At 44.5% G+C, this 24,819-nt stretch overlaps 1 protein-coding gene across 9 annotated transcripts; it reads right to left on the minus strand.

The window, feature by feature from the left end:
- VEZF1 (vascular endothelial zinc finger 1) lies at nucleotides 2,924-18,528 on the minus strand. 9 transcript variants are annotated; one of them, XM_018064106.1, is made up of 9 exons: nucleotides 18,335-18,528; nucleotides 16,726-16,820; nucleotides 16,299-16,406; nucleotides 15,524-15,744; nucleotides 12,996-13,690; nucleotides 12,179-12,242; nucleotides 10,946-11,147; nucleotides 9,568-9,726; nucleotides 2,924-6,296 (listed from the first exon to the last, which is right to left on the minus strand). In XM_018064106.1, the coding sequence occupies exons 4-9, from the start codon at nucleotides 15,527-15,529 to the stop codon at nucleotides 5,869-5,871; spliced, it is 1,554 nt and encodes a 517-aa protein (XP_017919595.1). In that variant the 5' UTR covers nucleotides 15,530-15,744; nucleotides 16,299-16,406; nucleotides 16,726-16,820; nucleotides 18,335-18,528; the 3' UTR covers nucleotides 2,924-5,868. The 9 variants fall into 9 exon arrangements, with proteins under 9 accessions (XP_017919595.1, XP_017919596.1, XP_017919597.1 ...); XM_018064107.1 differs by lacking the exon at nucleotides 18,335-18,528 and adding an exon at nucleotides 17,931-18,250; XM_018064108.1 differs by lacking the exons at nucleotides 16,299-16,406; nucleotides 16,726-16,820.

Raw genomic sequence — 24,819 nt, forward strand, 5'->3', positions numbered from 1 at the left:
GATTTGGAACCAGAGGTTTAGGGGGTGTGGCAAAATTTCTGGAATATATAGTCCGACTTTAGAACTAGCCTCCCTTCTGTGGAGCTCTGGACCACCTCCACTTTATTTGGATATCTCCCAACTCCTCCTGTTATACCAAGGAGGAATGAACCAAGTGTCTAAATAAAAGTTACAGGGAAGGTTTCGCAGCGAGAAATATTAGATTTGCAGAATATCCAGGGGTTCACGACAGAGCACATGCGTTGGTGGGCTGCTTGTGGGAGGACATTCTAGGGCTAAGGGACAGAATATACAAAGACTCTCCTCCTTCCTCTTCCCACAGCGCCGCCCTCTCCCCAGTTTTCTTCCTCAGACGTCCTTGACAGCCACAAAGTTTCTGGTGTTGACAAAGTGGCAGGACTCCCCTTGCATGGGGCAGGCCACCCTGGAATCAAGGCCTGCGCTTCTGGGATGAAGCTCTGGGATTCTAGGAAGGGGGCTCCCTACCTTCCCAGCTGGAAGTGGCTCCTGGGTGCCCACCACAGGAGGAATTCCCTACAAATCATCTGAATCTTGCCTCTCTTTTCAGCTACTGATTTTGTCCTTTTTCTGACCAAGAAGAGCATGTCTTCTTTTCTGCCCCTTGACTGGAGCTGAGATCAACACAGCCGGCTTAGCCTCACAGCCTGTCTCGGGCCCTCTGAGGAATCACGTCCAGCCCAAGGCAGATGCATGGAGAGGGGAGGAAGGGCAGGGTGGCGGGGGGTATACCTCAGGAAGCACAAGGACATTTTCTCCAAAATTCTCTCTCTCCCTTCCCTGGGCCTCAGTCTAACCTCCAAGTTCCCGGTTTCCCTTCTCTCCCTCACCTCACAAGCAAAGCTGATTTCCCTCTGGCTCTGTTCCCACCACTAACAAAGCTAGGAATTTCTTGGCTCGTGAGCAAAGGCCTTGAGGATCCAGGCTCGTTGCAGCCTGATCTCTAGTGGATCTAGGCTGACTCTGTAAGAACTGTGGTGGCTTTGGTGGCCCCCAAGGTTGACCAACACTTAGCTTCCCGTCCCAGTCTCCGAGGCTGGCTCTCCTCTGCACAAGCAGTCTCTGCAACTGGCATGTCTGCTCCCAGCCTGGGACCTGGGCACTGACTGCCAGACAGAGCCGCTGCAGTCACCAGAAGGACATGGGTTCCTTCCCTTCCCCTTGGTCCTCCCATCCTCTCCAGCGGCTGTGCCAAGTTGCTCCCTGGCAGAAGAGAATGGCGTCCTCAAATGTCTATCACTAGCCTACTAATTCTTACCCAGGCTCTTTACAAATGTGCTGAGGGGAAAAATGACATTCAGGTGGAAAGCCAAATGCAGGTGGACCTCACTTTGAGAAAATTCCATCAACAATGTAAACTTAGAGACTCCACACAATTCACACAATTCTTCCTGCATGGTGGGCAGAAAGGATTCACTCCAGCAAGTGACTTCAAGTTCTTCTTTGTACTCTTCAAAGAGGTATTTAAGGGTTGGGAAGTAGGTGGGATATCAAGTTAAAGATCATCGGGGATGAAGAAAATTCCTGAAGTTCTGATGCAAGTCAGAGGTGATACAGAACCTGAAGTGTGAAAATCCATCCCTTACCATGATAGGCAAGGTTTTGTAAAGGAAGAGTACTTGACCCTCAGGGGCCAGGGCCAAGATATGGGTCAAGTGCCTGTCTTGGGAAGGTGAGAGCTGACTGGCCACCCCTTGGTGGAGTGGTCGCAGCAGAGTGCTAACCACACAGAGACCCGAAGCAGAGCCCTAACCCTCCCTCCGTTCCTTTCTTGGGAACTACGTGGACCTTCGATTGCCTGAAAGTGAGCAGCCAAGAGAAGCTGTAGTCCAGATCAGTGCACAAGCTCAGTCAGTATTCAGCCCTGAACCGTAACACACTGGCTCCCCTTTTTTACAGGACAGGAGGGTGGAGTGGGGGTTGGGAAGGAGATTATCCAGTAATCTGCCAGGGTCAGATCAGCTGTGGGGGAGATTTATAGGCCCAGATGGGGACAAATCGCCTTCTTTCAGGCTACAGGACTCTTTAAGGAGGAAATGGAAAGAGTGCAGGGCTGAAGGCCAGATTTTATCAGGGCTGGGAGGGGAAAGTTCAATGGTAATTCATGAACATATTGGACTGTCCTTTAGTCCAATGTTACTTGAGGATACTATAGGGAAAACCTCCTGAATCCAAGTCTTTTCAGAGAGGACCAAACTGCAGGGCTCCCTGAGAAGAGCAGAAACACCTGGACAGTAAGCACTGTTAACTAGCAACTCAGTGAAATGACACTTCCCATTCCAAACAAAAGCAACGTAAGAAATTCTTCCTCCAGCTGTTTTCACTGGGTCAATAAAGAGACTAAAATCAATTATCAGAGGAAGTTTGGAAAGCCTTGGTTATATACAAAACAGATGTAGGTATCCAAAGCTTTTTATTAACTGGTGTCAGATGCATCTTGATTTGCTGTCTGCTGATACTGTCACTTGGGAATGTGGCGTTCTCTCTCTTAACAGCCTTCTTGGAGGCAGCCACCAGTTTTTCATCTTTGTATTATGCCGTTTACTGCCTAACAGTGCCTGGCACATTGTTCGCACTCAGTAGACATCTGATGAACCTTGTGGAACACAAATGATTAGGCAACCCAACCTAAAACCCCTTTCAGGTAAAGCAGCTGGGTTTAGAGCATAAGAAAAAAAAAGTTTAAAAAACCATCTCTGGGAATACTTCAGCTGACTGGTGGGGAGTAGTTTTCCTGCAGCCAGCCTGGTGCAGCCCCACCCTCTCGGCCCAGGGGTCACTAGTCCTTCCCTCTCTCTGCCACCCAGTATCAAGATGTGTACACCTGGAGAAGCAGCTCTTCAAAAATTTCTCTATCATCATGGTGAGCTGGTGAAGCTTCTGAGGTATTAAGCAATCCATCATAACATTTGTGACTGGTTAACTTTAATTTGTCAAAATAAATCTGCAGTTTTTGCATGTTAATAATACAGTGCTGGTATTGACAGGAAAAATCATCCATCTGCTTACATAGAAACCTTTGTTTAGGAGCACACCTTAGGAGGGAAATGGATACAATAAAAGGCAAAATGCAGGCCAAGAAGCGAGCCCTAGAGCGTAACAGGCTGGATGTCAGATTTGAGGATTATCTAGTACAACTCTTCAGCTGCCAATCTGATAAGGGGGACGCTCTTAACCAGGTTACAACCAGAAGAGAAAAACAAACTCTGCTTTTTTGTGAGCGATGGCCGTCGTGCCTTCAACACTTGGTTGAATCAGTTCATCAGCATCAAAACTCAATTCCAGTTCCAAGACAAGAGAATTTCACCACAACCTACTTTGGTGCCCCCCTCACCCCCACGCCCGCCATTTCAGCGGCCCACTGCCACCTCCATCCTGCCAACTCTCTCCCTCCCAAAGAAGACACGACGTGGCTTTATTATTGCAGACAAGCTTGAGTGAATAAAGGATGCATACAAAATAGCATTTTAACCCAAGTCATACAATGAAGTCTCACTCCTGTTTATTATACAATGAATTGATAAAGCAATCATTTCTAGTATATATCTTTTTTTTTTAAAGAACTAATACTTTCAGGGTTCTGACGACCACACTCTAGCCTGGGGGTAGGGTCCACACCTGCCTCCACTGAGGACTGCTCCTTGGGCCATTGTGGAGGAAGCCGGGCTGTGTCCATCCTGGAGGACTGGATTGCCTGCTGTCAGAGACGACACGGCCCATTAAGCAGAGCCGGAACCCCATACTGGGCCTGCGTGCCAGGAAACATGGGCTTCCTCCAAATGTGGCCACTATCTGCCCAGTCCAGGCCTCAGCAGGGCCACGCGTGGGCCTTCCCTATACGAGTCCTTCCAGTAGTTCCACACACAATGCTCTACATATTAAAACAAACCATCTTGGTACTGTGGATAGGAACAGCTGTAACAAAGTCATAGCTACATATTTTTCTCTACATTTTGTTTATTGAGACAAACTAATTAAAAGGCACAAACATAGGGCATGTTTACATGGACATTATAACAAACATATACATTAAAAGTGTAGGAATGTGTTGCCTTCCTGCTAAACAGAAAGTTCCTAAGCTTTTATATATACAAAAGTTGTACAATTTAATGTCCTAAAGTACAAAAGATCATTTATAAAATTATTTTACACTAAGTACTATTTATTTTATTTTTTACTACGTAGTTCAACCCCCTCGAACTGCTTTGTATAATGACACACAGATACCTGTCCCTGATGTAGGAAGTCTGCCTCAGATGCAAGGTATTTTGATGCTTGAACTGACACAGTGGGGCATAAATGGAAGTCATCCAGTTTGATAGTCCTGCAAACATTTTGCAAGATTAACACAACTAATGTCCACTTCTCTTAACTGCAAGATTAAAAAAGGAAAAAACCCAAAAACATATTGCAACTTAAAAAAAAAAAAATCACAGCGTCTTGGTTTTAGTAACTTTTTAAAAAAACACAATGCTTTAAAAACATCAATGTCTGGCATGATGGTGGCGAGTATCTGTTTCCCTAGCTTTTGGTTTCTACTGTATGTACAGAGATAAAAACATCCTGCTAAGAAATAAAAAGCACATGTCTTAACGTGCACAATCATTGCTGGGTTTCTACAGGGAGTGCAGACAGCTGTCTCCCTGAAAACCCCACAAAGCTGATACAAGTGTTTTCTCAAAGGAAAAAAAAAGTGATGTCTGTATTTACAAAGTTGAACAAATCTGCACAATACTTGATTAAGAAATGGAAGGAGAAATTAAAAAAAAAAAGATAGACTCTGCTTGTTCTGAAGGGGCATACTACCTAGTTAGTGGTTAGAATAAAAACTGTATACAATTTAATATAAGACATAAACTCTAGTGAGCAACTAACACATCTTTCCCTGTTGAAACATCAACAGGTTCTGATTGGGAGAGAGAGGGGCATATCACATCCCAGTGCCTCCAGCGTCTTCCAATTTAAAGCAAATACATTTTAACTGTTTCGAAGTACTCCGTGACCCCTGAACAGGAGTCCCGCTGGCATCCGTTTGTTAGGAGTCTGCCTGTCCGCACACCTGACTTCTCCTCTGCCAGTTGCGGCCTTTTCTTACCAAAACACAATGTGTATATTTTGTTTTTGTTTTTGTTTTTTAATTTTTTAAAAAAGTCGACTACAATGCTGTATTTCATCAGGATTAGTATGCTGAGCAATATTTACATCTCCAAATATCAGGTCACAATCCCTATTACATGTTGAAGTTAGAATGATAAATTATCATATGCTTTGCATATCAGAGCTGGTATCACCTTTCCCATAGGGAATGCTGCCTGAAATTAACGTATTCCCAAAGGTAAAATGCATATTCTCTGAAATGCATTTTATTACGACAATGCATGTATTTACTCATGAAAACACACACAGACAATTCTACACTAGCTCTCAATCCATGGATTTAGAACTTCAGGTTAAAGTCAGCCATCCACCTTGTTCAATTCGGGAGAAGAGCTCTGCTAGTGTTTAGAATAAAATGATTTCTTGGGATTAGAAACAGTAATGCTGTTTTGAAATGGATTTTGCTTTTTTATGATTGGTTTTCATTCTGACATTTCATCTTGCCAACTACTATCCTGTTTAAGCAATGCTGTCAGCTAAAAGGAATTTCTGATTAAACTAAAGTGGTCCAATGATAAGTGACATACATACCCTACTTTGAACAATCCCAGCCAAATTGGAGAAAAAGGCTACTACACTATTATTAACTAATAAAATTTCCCAATTTCATGGTTTACTTTTTGCTTTAATAAACTAAAAGTAAGTTGCTGGTAAATATTTACTTTATCCCATATTCTGATTTTATAACACTGTTTACCAAGGTGGTGATGTAGGCAAAGCTTGGGGTAAGAAAGGCATGCTCTCTACAGGTCTCATTGCTATATTGAGAGGGGCAGCTAACGTCATAGGCGTGGGCAGGTTCATTGGAGACGTGATCGTGACAGGGTGTGCTATATTCACCGGGGCAGTGACAGGGGTGGGCAGGTTGACGGGGGTAGTGAGTGTTAAAGGAGAGGTCATGGATAATGGGCTGGTTATAGTCACAGGATGCCCTATGTTCATTGGGCTGGTTATGTTAACAGCACTTGAAACATTTACTGGACTTCTCATGCTCATTGCAGCTGCCACTGTGACTGGGTTTGACATAGTCCCAGATGACACAGAGGACGTTATATTGAATGGAGTAGTGAGAGTCACAGGTGTCGTAGCAGCCGTGGAGGTTTGGCACAGGTTAGCAGCTTCTAAAATAAGAAGACAAAAGGGCCTTTAGACTCTGAACACAGTGAACACAATTCAGTTTCTGAATCAACTTCTTTTAATTAAAAAGGACAAACATTTAATAAGTTAAATTACAGTTTTCTACCCCATGGTCAACTGGAAGGGAGGCTCCTTCTGAGCACAAAATTGGGGGTCAGGAATCCCAGCGTGAGGGCAGTTCTCTTTTCTGACACTGGGCCTTCCACAAGGACTGAGCAAACTGGCTTAGCCTTGATGCTTTTGGTTTCAAGTTTAGATTTACTCACCTACCTCACAATGATGCTGGTAGATCAGGTAATTTCTACAAGGCACTCTGCGAGGCAGAGATATCGAGTAGGGCTAAGTATTATCACTACGCTTCATGCGGCTCCTCTGAGTTCTACAAACTTTCCAGGGAAGAGCCAAGCACCCGCAGGCCGGGCTAGAAGAGCTTGCTTACACAGAGCTGGGCTGATGGTTACACAACAGATAACTGGAAAAACCTTCTTATAAGGCACACTGTAACTAGCAGACAGAAGTGTGTTCTCGATGCTATGGACTCTAAAGCTTTCTCAGAGGTGAAGCCACATTCTGTTAAGGGTTTAAAAATCCATTAGATAGGGATGGAAAAACAAGCTATTTTAATAATCATCTGTTTATTTCAGTCTTAGACAAATCATTTTAAATAACCCTGTTGTTTCTGCTTGCATTTATTAATGATGTTAAGAAAGAACAAGCATCCTACATAAACAAGTAGGTTTATGTTCTCCTCCCCTCTCATTCTTCTCTCTCTGAAACTGACATAATCACCTACTTTACCCCCAGTGACATTTAACTGTACATATGACAAACCACCAACCATACCAAAGGGGACTAGTGAGGCTAGCAGACCCTGAAGTGAGCTGTGGGATCGTGGTCCTTCTTATCAGCAAAGCCTGAGCACTTCTTAAGGAAAACTTTCCTCTGGGGTGACACCCCCCTACTCCACCCCTCAACCAAAATTCAGCATCATCTGCTGGTGTGTCAGCAAAGAGCAGTAAGAAGATGGATGGGGGTGCTGTGACTTGGTTGTCGAAATGGAGAAATGCATTTGAGACTAAAGATAGAGGTCTGCCCGCATGCCACGTGTTGTCAAATCATCTCAGGTGGACCCTTGTGTCAATGAGCAGCACTTCCTTGATGAGTATGATGTAACCTTGGCACTGCTCCATACTCCTTATCAGGGATTCCCAAACCTGGCTGATGATCAAAATCATTTATCTAGGGAGCACTTAAAAAAAAAAAAATTGCTCCCGAAGAAGTTCAATCTTGAGATTTAGATGGAACCTGGGAAATCTGTACATCTAAGAAGCTCCTGAAATGATAATCTGATTGTCATCCACGTTTGGAAACTGAATTACCTTATTTAAACCCAATATTTAAAAGTGACGTGATGATTCAAGTTCAGGTTTTCAGGTCAGGAGTCTCTTCTCCCCCAAATGTGACATTTACTAACATGAACACAGAAGTTTCTAACACCAGTGGCCATTTCCAAAGAGATTCACATTACAAATGGGACTATAATAGCATTCTGTTTCACGGAGATCAGAAGATGATCTAAACAACTGAGTCTTATTGTGCAAGCACACTGAAATACAATACCAAACAGAAGCGTGCAGAAAAAGAGAAAGAATGAGGGAGAGGCCAGCTCATTTCTGAGGCGATGGCAGCACCGCTGAAAGCATTCTCCTCCTGCCGCAGCCCGTGAAGTTTCACTCCCCCGTCCTCCGTCTCCCTGCGCCCCTACCCTGCTTTCTCTCGAATCTAACTCTGTCCTTCTCTGTAACTTAACCACTTTTACTTCTTCTCTGAGTAAAATATCCTCCATGTTTTCGACCCACCAAGCAATCACCATGGCACGGACACACAGACACACTTTCCTCCCCTACCCGCCATTCTCCACTCCGCCTATCACAAAACCTTTCATCAAAATGACAATGTCCATTCGGAAGACAGAAGTGAGCAGCGGCAAGTGGAAAGCCTATCTGAACCGCTCCCTCCTTTTCCTCCAACGCCAGCGCGTGCTAGGTCGCTCCAGTCGTGTCCGACTCTTTACGACCCCATGGACTGGAGCCCGCTAGGCTCCCCTCTGTCCCCGAGACTCTCCAGGCAAAACTGTCCTCCTCCAGGGGATCTTCCTGACCCAGGGATTGAACTTGTGTCTCCTGTGTCTCCTACATTACAGGCAGATTCTTTACCTCTGAGCCACCAGGGAAGCCGTCCAATGCCAGCTGATGCATGAAAAAGAATGCTATTCCTTTTATCTTTATCCAAGTACAGGCTGCTCGGAAGGGATCTGAGAGGAAGGGAATAGCTGCACTGCATGAAAGCAGAGGATGGAAGGAACTACACAGCAAAGGGATTACAGCAGAGCCTACATGCAGGGGATTCCTCAAGAATTTAAAGTAAGACATGACAAGGGAGAGGGAAGAAGAAAGGAACTTAGCAATCTGTCCTGTGGCTGATGATACTCTGACAAAATGATTTAACTGAAACGGCTGCACAACCAAAGCTACAGCTACGAAGTTAAAAAGCTGTGTTGAAAACATACTCCACTGCTTCTTTATAAGATATATATGAGAGAAAAGCAAACCATTCTCAAAATTTCAGTAACAATTACAGTCAAGTCACTATCAACTGAAGTACACACATGTTAAGCTAATGCCAGCCCCAGTGACAAGACTGAAAGAAATTAAGGGTGAGACTGAGAGAAAAGACACTGGTGTTACAGAGTCTGAAATCCATACAAAATAATACGGTTCACAAACAACTCTAAAGAGCAGAAAATAGCACTGTTGTATTGTAAGAAAACGAACTTATGTACACAGAAGAATAGTTCAGCTACCTCTAAGAGTGAGAATATTTTAGAAAGAAAAAAAAAAAGGAGCCTTTAATGCATGGAGGCTGACGTAAAAAGAACATAAAAAGGAACTCTGAGTGTACATAGCAAAGTACCAGACGTGGCTCCAAATTTTAACGAAAAGTAAATCGAAAGAAAGAACATGGTAAGAAGAACTGAGAACTTTTATTTCCTAGGAAAAAGAAAACTTTATCCAGAAGCTTAGAAGCTTTGCTGCTAGTAACTCAACCAGATACTTCCCAGCACAGAGTATCTCCATAAAGTGCTTCCATAAAGCAGGAATCTCTGAGCTGTGGCTATTCTCCTTTGCTACCTGGCATGCACCAGACGCAAACACTTTTCCAGCCATGCTGTGGGCACTGGACACCTCATCTTACCTTTCTTTCTTGCTTTGACAGCTTCTTCCCACAGTCTCAATGTCTCTACCTGCTTCCCTGGCCAGCTTGTCACATGTTGCTGTTGCTGCTGCTGCTGCTGCTGCTGCTGTTGCTGCTGCTGCTGCTTCTGGTTGCTGGTCTCTTCACTCATGCACGCTACTCCAAAGACAAACCAGAAACACCATATTTACCCTGAAAAAGTGTGGGCTACTTTTCGAAAATCCAAAACTTAAGATACCTTGACTCCTCACGCCTCTACCATCTTTATCATTTGACCCAATAACTTTTTTACTCCAGTACATCTTTTGTGCGGCTATGTCTCTATTGGTCAAAATGGACAAATTGAAAAAAAAAAAAAAATCCAGAAAGCTAGGGAAAATCAGTATAGAAGACTTCTTTGCTACATTAAAAAGCAAGTATCTTTCAAAATTGAACTTGGGTAATATTAGCATGGAATAATTAATGCTCATCAAAATATCTAATATACTTAAGCTATTTGATCACAACAATGTACATTAAAAGTAAATTTCTGTAAAATTAACAAAGTTTGACATGCTAGATAATAAACCCAACAAAGTTTGACATGCTAGATAATAAACCCAACATACTTACAAAGACGCAAAAACAAATGACATTAAAACACATTAACATTCTTTCCCATTCACTTTTGGCTAGCTATTTTGAGAATCTGATGATGTTTCTGCCACATAAAGCACATATATAACAGAATACAGAATTAGGAAAACACTTTCTTCTAGTGGTTAGGGAGATCTTAAAGAAAGGGCCTCGGTAAATGCAAGTACGGAATTTTATCCACAGGTCCGTGGAATAGTCTGTCTCTGGCTCTGAATTTAAGGTAAGCAAAGCATTTAAACATTTCAAGGGATATGATAAACCTTTTCTGTATAGATTTGGGTTTGGAAAGTAAAATTATTTAACACTGCTTTTATCTTTAGGTTATTGAGGACAGGCTATTAATGCAATCAGGAGTTAGGAGGCACTTCTGCCACAATTCTAACAAACTAAAGCCTTCTATTCAAACTCCGGAAGAAGGGACACACTGAAAAACAGCTGCAGGGAAACTGTGCTCCTCTGAGATGGGTATTATTAGTAGACAGTGCAGGAGTAAAGGCAGAATTAGTGGCGAGTTTATCAGTGTTGCCTGTATACATGCATGTTAAGTGTATTTCCAACACTAACATACACTCTCCACTGACGTGTACTTGTGTACTTTAGTAACAGGAGGAAACAAGTAAGATGAATATTAATACAGTCCTGAGAACACAAGTGAAAATATCTTCAATATATGATTTTAAAAAAATCTATACTCCCATCAGTCTGAAACACAACAAGAAATACGAGCCGAGGTGCTGCCTACTTTTGCTGATGCCCTGCTTGCACGTGTTACAGTTGATGCTTTGGCTCTGCCCGTGCGTCTTCAGGTGGCTGGTGATGTATGCTGCGCTCAGGAGCTTCCCACAGATGTTACAGGACACCTTGCCTTCGTGGCGCACCATGTGCGTCCGCAGCCTGTCTTTGGTGGCAAAGGCAGCAGTGCATGTCTGCATGAGGGAGGAAAACTTTTTTTAAATATAGACTATCCTGTTCTACTCATTTTAAAGTACGTTATATTCTAAGGTATCACCCTACCCAAGTAAGCAAGCAGACTGAAATCAGTTGGGTTTTAATTGCATGTCTTACGTAAAACTGTACTCATAACAAAACACCTGGTCAATTTTGGACTCCACATTTTGAGGGAAAGAAAAAAGTATCAAACGAGTAGTGAAAAGATGTGAGCTGTAGAGTACGTCAACCTTGGATTTAAATCCAGCTTCCTATCTCACTGAACAGTGTAATACTCAGCAACCTAGCTAACCTATCTGAATTCATTTCATCTGTAAGATGAAGGTAATACCTACCTCACAAAATTACTGGTGGATTAAGAGCCTGCCCACAGCCTCAGAGCAGGTACTCACTCAGTGACACTAGTCTCCTTCCTCCAATTGGATTTTTCTTAGAATTCAAATCATTTACTTAATAAAATGCTAGTAACAAATTTAACTAAAAGTAGCACAAAAAGACTTTCTGTGTAAAAAACAGAATAACTGACACCTAACACAGTCATTTCATTAAGATTCTTAAACTTTTCATTACCATAATTTATGTCATTAAAAATGCTCCAATGTGGCAATAGTAGACAAAAATCCAGTAAGTGGTTACATTTGGGAAAACATTCCTATTTTCTTCTATTATAGTTCAAACCACCTCAACCATCAGCCCAGAAATTAATTTAAAGCACTTCATTCATTTCAAATACACAGTGACCTTTGCAAGACAATACATTTCTTTTTTCTTATAACTAAACACTGCTGCCCAAGAAAAAGGAAATGTAGCTTAACAAAAACAACATTTATTCACATTTTTAAATGATCTTGCCTCCCAGAAACAGAAGCTGTCATTTATGTTTTATAAAACTAGAATTCAAAAGGACCACATTTACTCAAGTCAGTGATTTTAAGACTACTCAAGAATGGTCAGATTTGACTGGCTCAGACCTTCTGGATCATGTGCATTAAGCGCTACACTAAGGATAAGTCATTTTAACTCTTACTTGGCATTTGAAGGGTCTTTCTGTTGAATGGACATGTTTTACGTGACAGCTTAAGTGGTCAGGCCTGTGAAAGAGAGAGTTTCAACAGAAGATGTAATGGAACACACATAGAGAAATGCTACTTACTGTGATGTTTACATGCTTGGCAGATACGGGTGGGGGGCATTTTAAAGAAAGCTAGCAGAATTACCAACTCCCCCACCCCCAGTGCAAGCCTCCTTACCTCTCTTACCATAAACAAAAGCCTTAGTCCTTTCCTTGTTAATTTTCTCTTCTAGTCAACATCAAATCATTCTAGGGCTTGGCTCTTTACAGTTACAGAATACCCCAAATTTACTACCACTTGCTAGAGACAACTGCTATTAATATTAACTTTAAAAAGCCTTTACAAATGAGAATTAGTGAAATGTTAGTAACCACAGAGAAATGGAAAAACACGCTCTCTTAAAAGTTTTAAGAGTATCCAAGGTCATCCCAGCTTCCAGGATATGTTTCCTTGATTTGCGCAGTCAACCTCATGACCAGTCACCCAACTGAACTGAAAATTCAGCACTGGTTTTGCAGTGATAAGAGGTATTGATATGCCGAATAAAGGCCTGAGTCCACCAAGGCACTTCTTAAATGAAATAATTAGTTAATCCCTATGCCACACTTGTCAACCACACCTAACTGGAATTAGCACTGGAGGTATGACTTTATCTGTCACCAACCTCCTCTAATAAGGCAGGCCTGCACATATCTAGCCTCACATAAACATTCTAGATCTAGAGATTGTACTGATACCATAACAGGAAAAACACAAAGCAAAGAGCACTACCTGGAGAAGCCTTTCCCACACACACTGCAGGTATAGGGCTTGGTGATGCCGCCTTCGTGGGACCTCACGTGGTACGTCATGCGGTCCTTTCTCTTGAAGCGCTGATTACAAATAGGACACTCGAAGGGCTTTTCGTCCGAATGGGAGAGCTTGTGCCGGTTGAGGTGGTACACGTCTCGGAAGGCCTTCCCACACATCTCACACGCATGGTTCTTCTTGACAGGCTTACTGGGTTTCTTGACAGACTGGGTCACGGGCATAGCTGTGCTGCTGGCACTGCTGCTGGGGTTGGTGCCCGAGGAAGATGTAGTGACTGTGGACAAGATGCCTGCGATGGTCGACACCAGCGAAGTTCGGCTGCTGTCCCCAGCGATGGTGGAGATGAGGGGGACCACCGTGGTGGGGGCTTTCTTTGGCCGGGACACCAGCTTGATGCCTGTGTGGCAGGACTCGTGGCGCCTCAGGTGATAGCTGTCCCTGAAAGCTTTACTGCAGTAAGTGCACACAAAGGAAGTTTTGGGCTTTTCTTTCTTAATCCCAATGGCATCCTTTAATGTTTCTGGAGCAGCCTGAGGTTTCTGAGTTATCGGTATTGGAAGCAATGGTTTCTGATCAGGGGGCTCCACAGCAGAGCTCAGAAGGGGCAGCAAACTGTTCTGTGCTGCCTGCTGCTGGTGATGGGAGGCTTCATGGGCCTAAAATCAAACATTCACACTTCAGAAACTCGGCCTCTCACAACGACCCTCCAAATACAACATGCTTCAGACAACAGAGACCAGAAGAAACAATCAAGGAGCCTGTAAGCTACTCTCTGAGGCAGAGATTCAGCAACTACCTAGCTACTCTCAGAGCTCCCATTACAAAGCATTTAAAATCACTGCACAGACACAAAACTTTTGCAAATAAGTTGCTGACAGTGATCTTGCTTTCAAACAGCTGACTAAACTACACACCACCCTGGTTCATAAGGGAGATACCAGCTGACGAAATCAGTTTGCCTTAATCTGTCAGTGCTGAAACCAAGTTTAAATAACTTGTCAAAAAAATTACACTTCAGACTTAAGTGTTTAACAGTACCTTACTGCAGTGATGCACAAGCCACACACTCACACACATGCACATACAGACATATTATCATCTACTTGTTTATTTTACCTAGGAAAAGACAGGCACTAGTTCTCTGACTATATATGCCAGTTGTTCAGTTTACTTTCAAAGTTTTCACTTAATTCTACTAAAAGATTTGGCTGAAATGAAACCTGGGAGGTGTCTGTGAAGGCAGCCCCCAGCAGACACCTGTCAGTTGCTTTTCAGTTCATCTCATCTCATCCTTTAGCAACAATAGTTCAAACCCTAAACTCAAACTAGTAAGAGAAAACGAGATATAAATAATTTAAATTCCTTTCGTTTTCATCTGCTTCTAGCGGTTCTAAGTCCTCTTAAAGTACTGGACATTCGCTGTTATAAAGTGCTTTCCACTCCTCCAAAACTGGGGGCTGGACACTGTTTGGAAATTTTCTTTAGCTGCACTGAAACCAACATTTCATTGTGGATCAGGTTCTTGGTATTTATGAGTAATTACTTTCTTGGATTTGATTCTTCCAAAATTGTCCATACCTCCATAATGATAAACATTTAGGAAATGATGGGGAAAAAAATTCCTGAAATAGTTCTTTCTAATATGTTGTACTTGATCAACACGAATTTTGAAACTCTTGACAGTAACCCTGAGCCCCTATGCTTGAGTTTTGTAATCCTAAAAGGATATATGCACTCAGAGGTAAGAGTTCCAAATATTTTAAGGATACAACATCTTTGGAAGGGTCCATCCCATCATCTTAGACACTGCAGACACTTATTTACCCTTCATACTCTATAATTCCAAGTCCTACAGTTCACTCCATTAAGGAGAAAAAACCATGGAGACAGACAAGACACACACACACACACACACACACACACACACACACACACACACACACACACACACACACACACACACACACACACACACACACACCTCTTTTGATGAATAACCATACAGCCCCATATTTACTTGATAGCAGCACAGTAGTTAACTAAGCCTAGAACCAGACTCCCCTAAATCATCAGGAGATATTACTGAGTTACCATTTTCAATTTAATAATTTTGACTGAATCTTCCTTGTGTGCTTACTTATGAGTTCTCTTTCTGGACTTAGTGCTCATACTGAATTACAGTCCACTTTTAATTTAATTTAGGGAGCTCCTATAATTTTCAGAATCTACCCAAGTGACCTCAGTAGACACTTTTACAGATTTTGGACTCTAATCTTACCCCATCTCCAACCTGGTGTAGGATACCCAAGCTTCCATATAGTATATAAAAGGTTAATAGCTGAAGATAGCTCAAGATATACAATTTCAAAGGCTATCAGATCAGATACTAGGAAACGCAAATCTTCTGGACAAAGCTCAGACTTATAGTGTTCAGAGGCATTTCTCAATCTAAACAGCCGTGAGTTCGAGGGAGTACTAAAAGCACTTACTGCCATTTTACCAATTCAGATGTCTGTGGCAACATAAAGTATTTTTACAGCATTGCTGACGCTCACTCTCACACGAGGGTCACACCAGGTCCCTGCTTCTCGGGTGAAATGCTGTAGAATGCCTCGACCACTACGGGAATCACTCTCTGAGGATTCCTAGGATCCCCACACTTCTATATGAAGCCTTCTAAGAGGGGAACTGGGTTTCCCCAACTTGTTCTCTGGGGAAGAGACAGAGTAAAATAACAACCATGGCCTGTCTTCAGTTAGGTGATTTAAAAAAATATATAACTTCTGCGTAGACTTTTATTTGACTAGCATCATCAAACCAAAATTTATCTCCCATCTCTTTCAACAGCAAAGCTTTTTTTCTGTTTTAAAACCCTGCCCAAGCTTTCTTATGGGGCTGGCAAAAACAAAACAGAAATGTTACTTCATCACCCAGGGTGGTAGGATGTGGCACCATGAAATCTCCAGTGCCAGAGGGTAAAAGATTTTGTACTGAAAGAAATTAGCATCAGTGAGTCATATCTTGAATGTCCTGTTAGGAGAATCATCCATCAAACGTTTTACCAGCTACGGCTTTCACTTTCCACCGGGTTATTTGGAAAGCAAGCAGGTATTAAAACTGTTTTAAAATATAAATTCAATAAGATGCTCCAGGAAACAACAAGAGAGTCCAACTCTCCATTTCCCCAGTGAAAATTACTTAAAACTGGAACTGAGTAAGTCTATTCATACCTTTCCAGAGAAAAGACTGAAATATTCTCTTTACCCATTCAACTGTCCTCGGCTCTAAATTATCACTGCACACATTGCCAAGCCCAGGATCAAATATTAGCTTTCACAGTTCTCCATCAGGTGGAAAAAAAGATTTTAATAGCTGAAAAAAATTAAATAATATAAAATCTAATTAAAAAGTTGATCAATGAATGCTTGGCATTTGCTTTCCCCAGGAAAATAATAATAAAAGTATTCCAAAAGATTTTTCAACAGTTTTCCAAAAATCAGTAAGGGGGTTTTCTTTTACATAAAGAACTCTCAATTTTTTCCAATCTCCATTAAGAGAGAGCACGTTTAATATGGTAAATCTAAGTCATTCCTCATGTGAAAAATCACTTCAGTGGCCCATTAATCCCATATTTTAAAATGACCATTTGAAAGCTTTTTCTCAAGAGGGCATTTGCCACCTTCACACCAACCTGGATGCAAGCTGGTTATATATCATTTCTTTTCCAATGCATTTTTAAGTTGACTTATCTCATTATCAAGCTCATCAAAGCACGTTAAAACAATACTAGATCAGAATGAGAAAAAGGCCAAGTTAGTGAATTCCATAATTTTGAGTATGCTCAATTTTAAGAAGCCTGAATATAATACAACAGTTATTTAAAAAGCAAATTACATTCGAAAGAATATGTCTTCAAACAATAAACCATCTCTACACAATAGGAAACGTTTGAATTATCCAGTTCCCTATATTAACTCCACTGGGATGGGTCCGGGGGGGGGGGCGGTGGGAGGATTATTTTTGAAAATTCTGCATCCGTTCTTGGTTAGTCACAAAAGGTTTCAAGCACCCAAGCGATGCGTTTGGGATTTCGCGAAGTTATTCAAAGAAGGAAAATAACTCAAAGAGGCGGGAAGAACGCACTTAAAAATGACGAGCTTCCTAGCCTCCGGTTCCAAAGTTTCCCCGTGAGCTCATTACTACTGCCCACCAAGTGCTTCGTTTGCAAACAGAAACGGAGCAGGAAAAAAAAAAAGAAAAAGAAAAAGTTCTCGGTCTTCTAAATAGGGGTCCCCACCTCAAGTGGGCCGACAAGAGGACTGCCAACATATCGGCTACAGTCACCTTCAAGTTTCTTGCAAAAAATGAAGACCAACACCCCACGAATGACTCATCTGGGGGCTTTGTAAGCGGACTTTGTTTGCTCTCTCCACTTGCCGTCTCCCCCACTTGGCTGGAGGAGACGCTCGAGGTGGGACGAGAGAGAAGCGCGCCCCGGGAGAAGGTGGGGCCTCCCCGCGTCCTGGCCCCCCCGCACCCCCCCCCGGCCGGGGGATTCCCCGGGCTGAATGGGATGGCGGGAGAGCTGGACAGAGGGAGCGGGTGTCAGCTGCCAAGGCTCGGCGGAGGCTTGCGAGAGAAAACACGTAAAGCCAGTGAAAAAGTTTGGGGAGGGGACACACAGTCACAACACCCCCGACTGGGTAAACACGAGGGGGGCGGCGGGAAGGGGGAGTGGCGGGGAGCCCAGGGATACCCGCTATTCGCGGGGACGGGGAGGGGGGGTGTCAGAAAGTCAACACACGCACAAAAAGAGAGAGAGGCGGAGAGAGCGGAGAGCGAGCGAAAGACAGACCAAGCAGGGGGGGACGGAGTGGGACCCGGGGACCCCCTCACCCCACGGCGTGGGCCCCGGCCCGGCGCGCCGCGGCCAAGCGGACCGCGCTCTCCAGCGGCCCGGCGCCCTCCTTTCTCCGGGCCGCGGGCGGTGACAGCGGCCGGCCTCCTCCCTTCCCCTCCGGGGCGGGAGCGAAGGGTGTGTGCGTGTGCGTGTGTGCGCTGGGGGGGCCCGGGGGTCACCCCGAGGCCTGCTTTCTCCCCCGCGCCCCGCGAGGCTGCCTCCTTTCCCCTCAGCAGCCCCGCTCCGCCGGGGCGGGCGGGCGGAAAAACAAAGGGGGATTAAGGCCGGGCCGGAGAGCGGGGCCGGGAGGGAGGGAGGAGGAGCGCCCGCCCGCCCGCCCGCCAGCCCCGGGCCCGGCCCCCCTGTCCCCCCCGTGCCCCCCCGGGGGGGGCCCCAGTACCTGGAACAGGAACGCGGTCCAGTTGGCCTCCATGGCTGCGGCGGCCGACCCCCCTCCTCCCCACTCCCCCCGCTCGGGGCGCCTCCTCAGCCGGAGGAGGCGACAACAAAGCGGCGGCGGCGGCGGCGGCGGCAGCGGCAGCGGCGGCTCCTCAACATGGCAGCGCCGAGCGCGGCCACTTCCGGTAACCTCCGGGACGCACCACCGCCGCGGCGAGCGCGGGCGGGGGGGGAGCCCCGAGCCGGCCGCCGCCGCCCCCAGCGGCCCCGACCCCTCCCGCGCGGCCCCGCGGCCGGCTCTCGGCCTCGGAGCTCAGCCAGTGCCCGCCGGCGGTGGGGTCCGGGCCCCCGCGGCGGGGCCGGGGTGGGGCCGGGGGCGGGGATGGGGCGCGGCGTCCCCCCCCGCGGGGGTGTGTGGTGCTGCGGTCCGCGGCCCAGGCAGCCGGAGCAGGGGGAGCCCGGGAGAGAACATGGAGGACGCCAGGGTCTGGCGCGGCCTCGCTGGGCACGGCCGCGCCGGCGGCGGCGACGACGTGGGCCCGGCGCCCGGCAGCATCGCGTCCCCGGCAGGCCCTCGGCGGAAGGCGCGGGCTGCGGCGGTCCCGAGGCTCTCCGGTCCCTTTTGCGCAGCACGGCCCCTACCTCCAAGCTGGAGGAAGCCCCTTCGACTTGGAGTGTCTCTCCCGGCTGGTATTTCATCCCAGCGAAACCTCCGCACTCTTGGCGCGACACGCATCTGAGTGGCCTTCCAGCTCAAGCAGGGAATCCCACTGGGGTGCAGCCTCAGATCCTCCCTGTGCAGAAGGAAACACTTCCCACGCGCAGAGGTGTCATTACTGGGTTATTCTTGGGTGAAGGGCTGAGCTTCCCCATCCTCCTCCTAACTTCAGATATGATGTGAAATCCTACTTAACACCCCCTTCTCCCACCCCCCGCCAAATTTTTTTTGAAGAGAAAGTATAGACACGAAATTGTTTTACTTCTTTAGTACAGTCTGCTTCTTCACACTCCCCAACCCCCCGCCCCAAACAAAAATCGAGCTTCTGGTTGGACGGCGTCAGATGCCACTGAGGTGACCCCAGCCTCTGTTTGCAGTTCCAAGTCTTCCGTGTAGGCGTCACTGCTACTGGAGTTTTGCACGATGATGCCCTGAACGCATTCTATCCATTCCTCACATAGAGGTAGCTATTGGGAATAGCAGAGACAGGCTATTATTAAACAATTGCCTCCAGTCCTGTAAGTCTCCTGTGGCGGGAAATGAGGGGGCAGGCTCTGTCAAGTTTTTTTTTATGAATTCTGGTCTAAAAAAAAAAATCCTCAGTCACATTATTTCAAGACTTCAACATCTTTCATAACTGACTCTCTTACCGCCCCCCCCCATTTATTCCTAAGTCACATTCTAATCAAGGTCACCATCTCCAGTTTCCCCCATACATACACAATAAAAATAATACGGTTGTGGAATTTGACTGGTAAAAGAAACTGAAGAGGCACAGTAATCTGACAGTCTGTGTTTCTTTTCCATCCACTACACATGTATACCCACTGCCCACTCTCCTCTCCTCAGTCACCAGAATGAAGGGGCTGGCAAACGTTGGTCTGGTTTCTTTTAGAGCTGATTCCCTACTGGAAGTCTTGGGGACGAATGAGAAGTTCTGCAGTTTCAGTCAGTGGCAGAAGCAGGTAACACACCAGGGAACCAGTCAGCCTAGGACAGGAGGGGACAGAAAATGAATAGTTTCTGATTACACTCCAGCTAAACTGCTACAGTGGCCCTTTATGTCTGCTAAAAAATGTCCTTTAGTCTCTTTCGCAAAGGGAAATAAATGGTTCAGGAAGCCTAAGCTTATATATACATATAAGATAAGGAAAGAACCAAGATGTAAACCTAAGAAATTAACTAGGTAAACTAAAACCTTCTGGCTCTGACCTGAGGCACTGCACATTCTTTTGTTTTCATTTTGTGAATGCGGGTCTCTGCTTCTTTCCTATCTTAACACACGGACTTCAAGGTGTCTGTAATACATCTCTCCTCAGTGTTTCTCCTCCCCTGTACAGCCTCTTCTACTTTGCTGCCTTTCAAACTGTGCTGAAAATGAAGCTTCAGGATTCTAAGACTAGCACTCGATGAAGACCATTTTTCTAATGACAATGTTGCTGACTCTCTTGAACTTCTTCCCCCAGAATCTAGAAAACCCTTGTTAGCAATCCTTCTCAAAAACCTCTGGAAAGGGGGTTCCCCACTACCACAAAGTAGACGTCAAGTGAAAACCGTCTAGTTCTCATTACTGAAGAGCGGGATTCAGAAGTATCACTTTTCCTCACGTAAATGGCTCATTTTTCTATCCATGAGATGAAACCAGAATTCCCAATTGCTCCGATTTTTCTTTCCCCTTAAAAAGAAAAATGAACAATCTTTTAAATTCGGATGAAATGTTAAATCTTAGGCTATTTTCCAAAGAAACTATCCAAAAATTTGGAACGAGTACTCAAAAACAATCAGCTCCAAGTGTTTTGAGGAATATAATGAAATTAGGAAGATCAAAGATTCCATCCTTAGGACAAATAGAATCTTTAACTACAAACAAAATGAACCCCTCTCCTCAAGCCTGCTTCCACAGACCATATTGGGGCCCAATCAAAACATAGCAATGTCTAAAGAGAATAAATTCATCTTGATTACTGTAAACAACTTTCAGTGAGTGCATCAGCTGACCTATTCAGTGACCTATTAAGATTAGCGGTGTTACCTCCAGATATGATGAATAACTGAAATGTCTGGTGTCTAAGACAAAAGAAAAAAACGTGCCTACATCCACCCAAATAAAATTCAGATTCTCTTCCCACCTTGTTCAGGTTCTTTCCCACCTTCCCTGCCCCAGTGTGTATAACCTGTAACTTAATCTTTTAGGGCCTCAATTTCCTCATCTGGAAAAAGAGAACAAAGTAAATACCTACCTCACAGATAGGACTGTGGATAAAAGAGAAATGGAGACTAAAGGAGAAATGTGTATAAAAAGCTTAGAACATTCCCTGGAATATAACAGGTGCTAAGAAGGTATTTTTACTGGTGCTATTGAATGGTTCTAGATGAAGTCTAGGGCTGGGAATTCTGCGTAAGAGCCCTGGACCAGTTCTTACTTTCTCTCAGAGTAACCAGTTTTTCCCTGTGCCCCACCCACCTCTCCCTCAAAGAGCCCTAAGGTAAACAGCCAAAAGGCTAATGACACATGACAAAGGAAGAGACCTATTAAGATTAGCATTTCCAAAGACAACTTTTAGCAAACATTAGAAAGTAACACCGAATCAAATCCAAAACTTTTCATAGAGACCATCTACTCAGGAGCAGCTTCAAACTGGCAGTTAAGAACTAATGCTTCAAGTAAGAAAGCTGGAGCTAACAGATCTTCTAGTAAAAATCAAGACTGCAATACAAGACTGCAAAATCTAGCTGCAAAAATATCAGCTAGAGAAATGATACCCTTAACAGCCTCAAAGCAACTGAAGAGAAAGGACACACACTCTACCAAACCAAACCAAAGGTAACCACCACCCCACTAACACCTCCCGTCTCCACCCTGCACCTCCCCCCACCGCCGCCCCCCTACACACAAGAGACACAAAAACAAAAACAACCAAGCTTCTCTGAGAAGAAAGCAGAAGTTAATCTGCCCTTCCCACCTCCCCACACTAAGGGCTTTAAGCCAACTGCCTGTGGCCCATGTGGTCAGAAGTTGGGTTTGTGTTTCAATTCCACCACCTAAAGTGTCATCACTAGTCTTAACTGGTAAGGTGAGGAAGGGGAAACAACACTTTTTTCTCCTCTAAATACCTACTTAAATCCCTTAACAGCTGGAACATAGTCACGGGGAACAAAGGGACAGGGAACAAATCTACCCATTTCCCTAGTAAGACCTACTGGTAGTTGAGGGTCCTGAAATACTCATTTGTTTCTAAGAAGGGCCATATGCCCCAGATACCCAAAACCTACCCAAAGCCATGGTAACACATTTATCACCTTTCACTCTTTCTAAAAGCTGCTGCTACAAACCATGCTTAACCCGTCAGTTCCACCCATAAAACATGTGAGTAGAAACCCCTTCCATTTTACACCTCCTGAATGGCTGACAGAGGACATACAACAAATAGCAAGCAAAACAGCATAGACACAAGAAGGAAAGAAATGAAGACAGGTCAAAAATACACCAAGCAAGAAGCTTAATACAACTGGAAAACATACTCTCAGGCACCAGCATTTCTCCTTTGGACACCTGTTCCTCCCTGCCCTCAGATGCCCCAATCCCAGGGTGATGGCTGAGCTTGAAAAAAGTTGACAGGTCACGCAAACTTTGTGGGCCTGAACCAATCTAGCAAGCTTAGTGCAGTGACATCATGCTAATAGTCAAAAACTAAATCCTTACATAAGCAGGTACTCTGGTACAAAGGAAAAGCTCTTTCCAGCGGTACAGCCTCCACCCAATGCATTCCACTGGTTAGAACAGGGATATGACGACACTACACTCACTGTGCTAGCAGTCATCTATCTCCATTACCAAACAAGTGATCCATTTGCAAAAAAATAAAAAAATTTTAAAATAGTGCTTGTTAATGCCTGTCCAGATGCTCTTGTGAAGACTGGGGCAGAGCAAGAACACACATACTGAGTAAACACTCTTTACCCAAATTCCAGCAGAAGCATGTCAATTTCGTCTTCATCTCAGACTCCATAGTTCAGAATTCAAATAGGACTCTGTTTCTCTTAGTCTTCAAAGAGTTACCATGTTAATACATTGCAGATCCTATATTATGACCCCCTCTTTCTGAATTGGTGCTCCTTCCTCTTCCTTTCATTGGCTTAGATTAAAAAAAGCCTCATTGGGTCAATTTGATCTTCAACTGAGGATCCTCTATTCTTCATAGTGAAAGAAACAGGACATGATGACACCGGTTTTGAGTATGCTCCCTGAGGGAGGGGCATGAGCAGTGGTGGCCTAAGACACTGATGTGGCATCACAAAACAGGCTAAGCTTCAGGTAGGTGGCTCCACTCCTGACAGCAATGCCGAGATGGCAACACGAGGCCAGGACAGCGTGAGATCTGGCACAAGCTCCAGGATTTGCTTCTTTAAGGATGTTTCTTGACTCTGAGAAATCTCTGAACTATTACAGAAGCTGCCTAAAGTTCTACAGTCAGTCACCTGGCCCAGTATATAAGCAGGTGCAGGGAACCTGGCAAGCTGGTTCTTAAACTCTACAGAGACAACAGCTGTACTCAGCCTTTAATCCTTAAATTGTGTACTAAAACATAAAGCTTACCTGCTATCTACTCATACTATGTGAAGCATTTCACCCCTGATTTCCTGAACCGTGGCACAAGCTCTTTGCTAGACCTGAAGAGGACAATTCCTAGAGGGCAGGATAGATTCTGACTTGGTGAACAATTTACTATGATACACAGGGAAAATGGATCAGATTCAGAGAATCTAGATGTTTCCTCTGAAGTAATTTTAGTCTTCAAAACAAAGCACACAAAGCTCTACTCAACTAGTTGACAGAAGTTAATTAGCCTTTTACCCCTAGGCCTGACCCTGTCCTCTGCAAGCTGTTTTACTGACCTTACATTAAGTCCCTCCCCAACTTCCTAGCTCCCAGCTGTTTCCTCTTATTTTTCCAGCTTCCTCGCTCCTCACCCACCCCACAACCTCTCATTTCACTTTCTCTCCCCCTTCCTCCCCTTTTATTCAGCAGTGAATGCTGACAGCAGATGGCAAGCATTCAATTCAAGCCAGCGAAAATGTGTCCAAAGCATCAGGTAAAAGGCAGTCCCAGAAATAAGAATCCTGGGGGTTGCAATACACACACAGTCTGCCTCTCACTAATTTATCCTTTAGATGGGAAAGGCATATGTTTATTCTTCGCATATGGAAGAATTATCCTCAGACAAAATTTATTAAAACTAAATTAGATAACTAGTTTTGCTTAGTTATGCTTCTCAGGGACAAGGGGATTTTTTTGGTTTGCATTAGAATTGATAAATTTTATCCCTAACTTGTCCAGGACCTACAGTACATTTAGCAAAACTCATGAAGCCTTAGGAAGTCCCCACGTATGTTCTATACGCATTCATTTAGCTAAAGATCAGTTACTCTGATCACTTAAGCAAAGCTTATGGAAGGTTCACGTTCATACAATCTGTGTTTAGCTTTCTCCCCACAGAAGAGCTGAAAAAACTGAAAGGAAACCTCGACTGCTAGAGGGAGGTTTGGGATTTGTTCCACAGTGATCTTAAAACCACAGGAATTTGGGGATGGAAATGTACCTGAGAAAACAGGAAAGGGAGAGGGAAAAGGCACCCCAAGACTACAGCTTCAATCAGTAAAGTTTAAGTCTCCCCCATGGTTCTAAGAAACCTGGTAAACACCTAGTCCTAGAGATACTGCATGGATGCTATCTAATCAGCTCAGCTTCAGCCCAAAATTCAGGCTGT

The sequence above is a fragment of the Capra hircus genome, chromosome 19 (assembly GCF_001704415.2).
Source record: "Capra hircus breed San Clemente chromosome 19, ASM170441v1, whole genome shotgun sequence".
Lineage (NCBI taxonomy): Eukaryota > Metazoa > Chordata > Mammalia > Artiodactyla > Bovidae > Capra > Capra hircus.

What these genes read in the sequence shown, in the direction of transcription:
- VEZF1 (XM_018064102.1), bottom strand. Translation starts at nt 18,367, where the DNA reads ATGGAGGCCAACTGGACCGCGTTCCTGTTCCAG. An exon ending in GGACCGCGTTCCTGTTCCAG is followed by an intron (nt 13,691 to 18,334) that starts GTACTGGGGCCC and finishes GTTTGATTTTAG; the next exon opens with GCCCATGAAGCCTCCCATCA. An exon ending in TGTGGGAAAGGCTTCTCCAG is followed by an intron (nt 12,243 to 12,995) that starts GTAGTGCTCTTT and finishes TCTCTTTCACAG; the next exon opens with GCCTGACCACTTAAGCTGTC.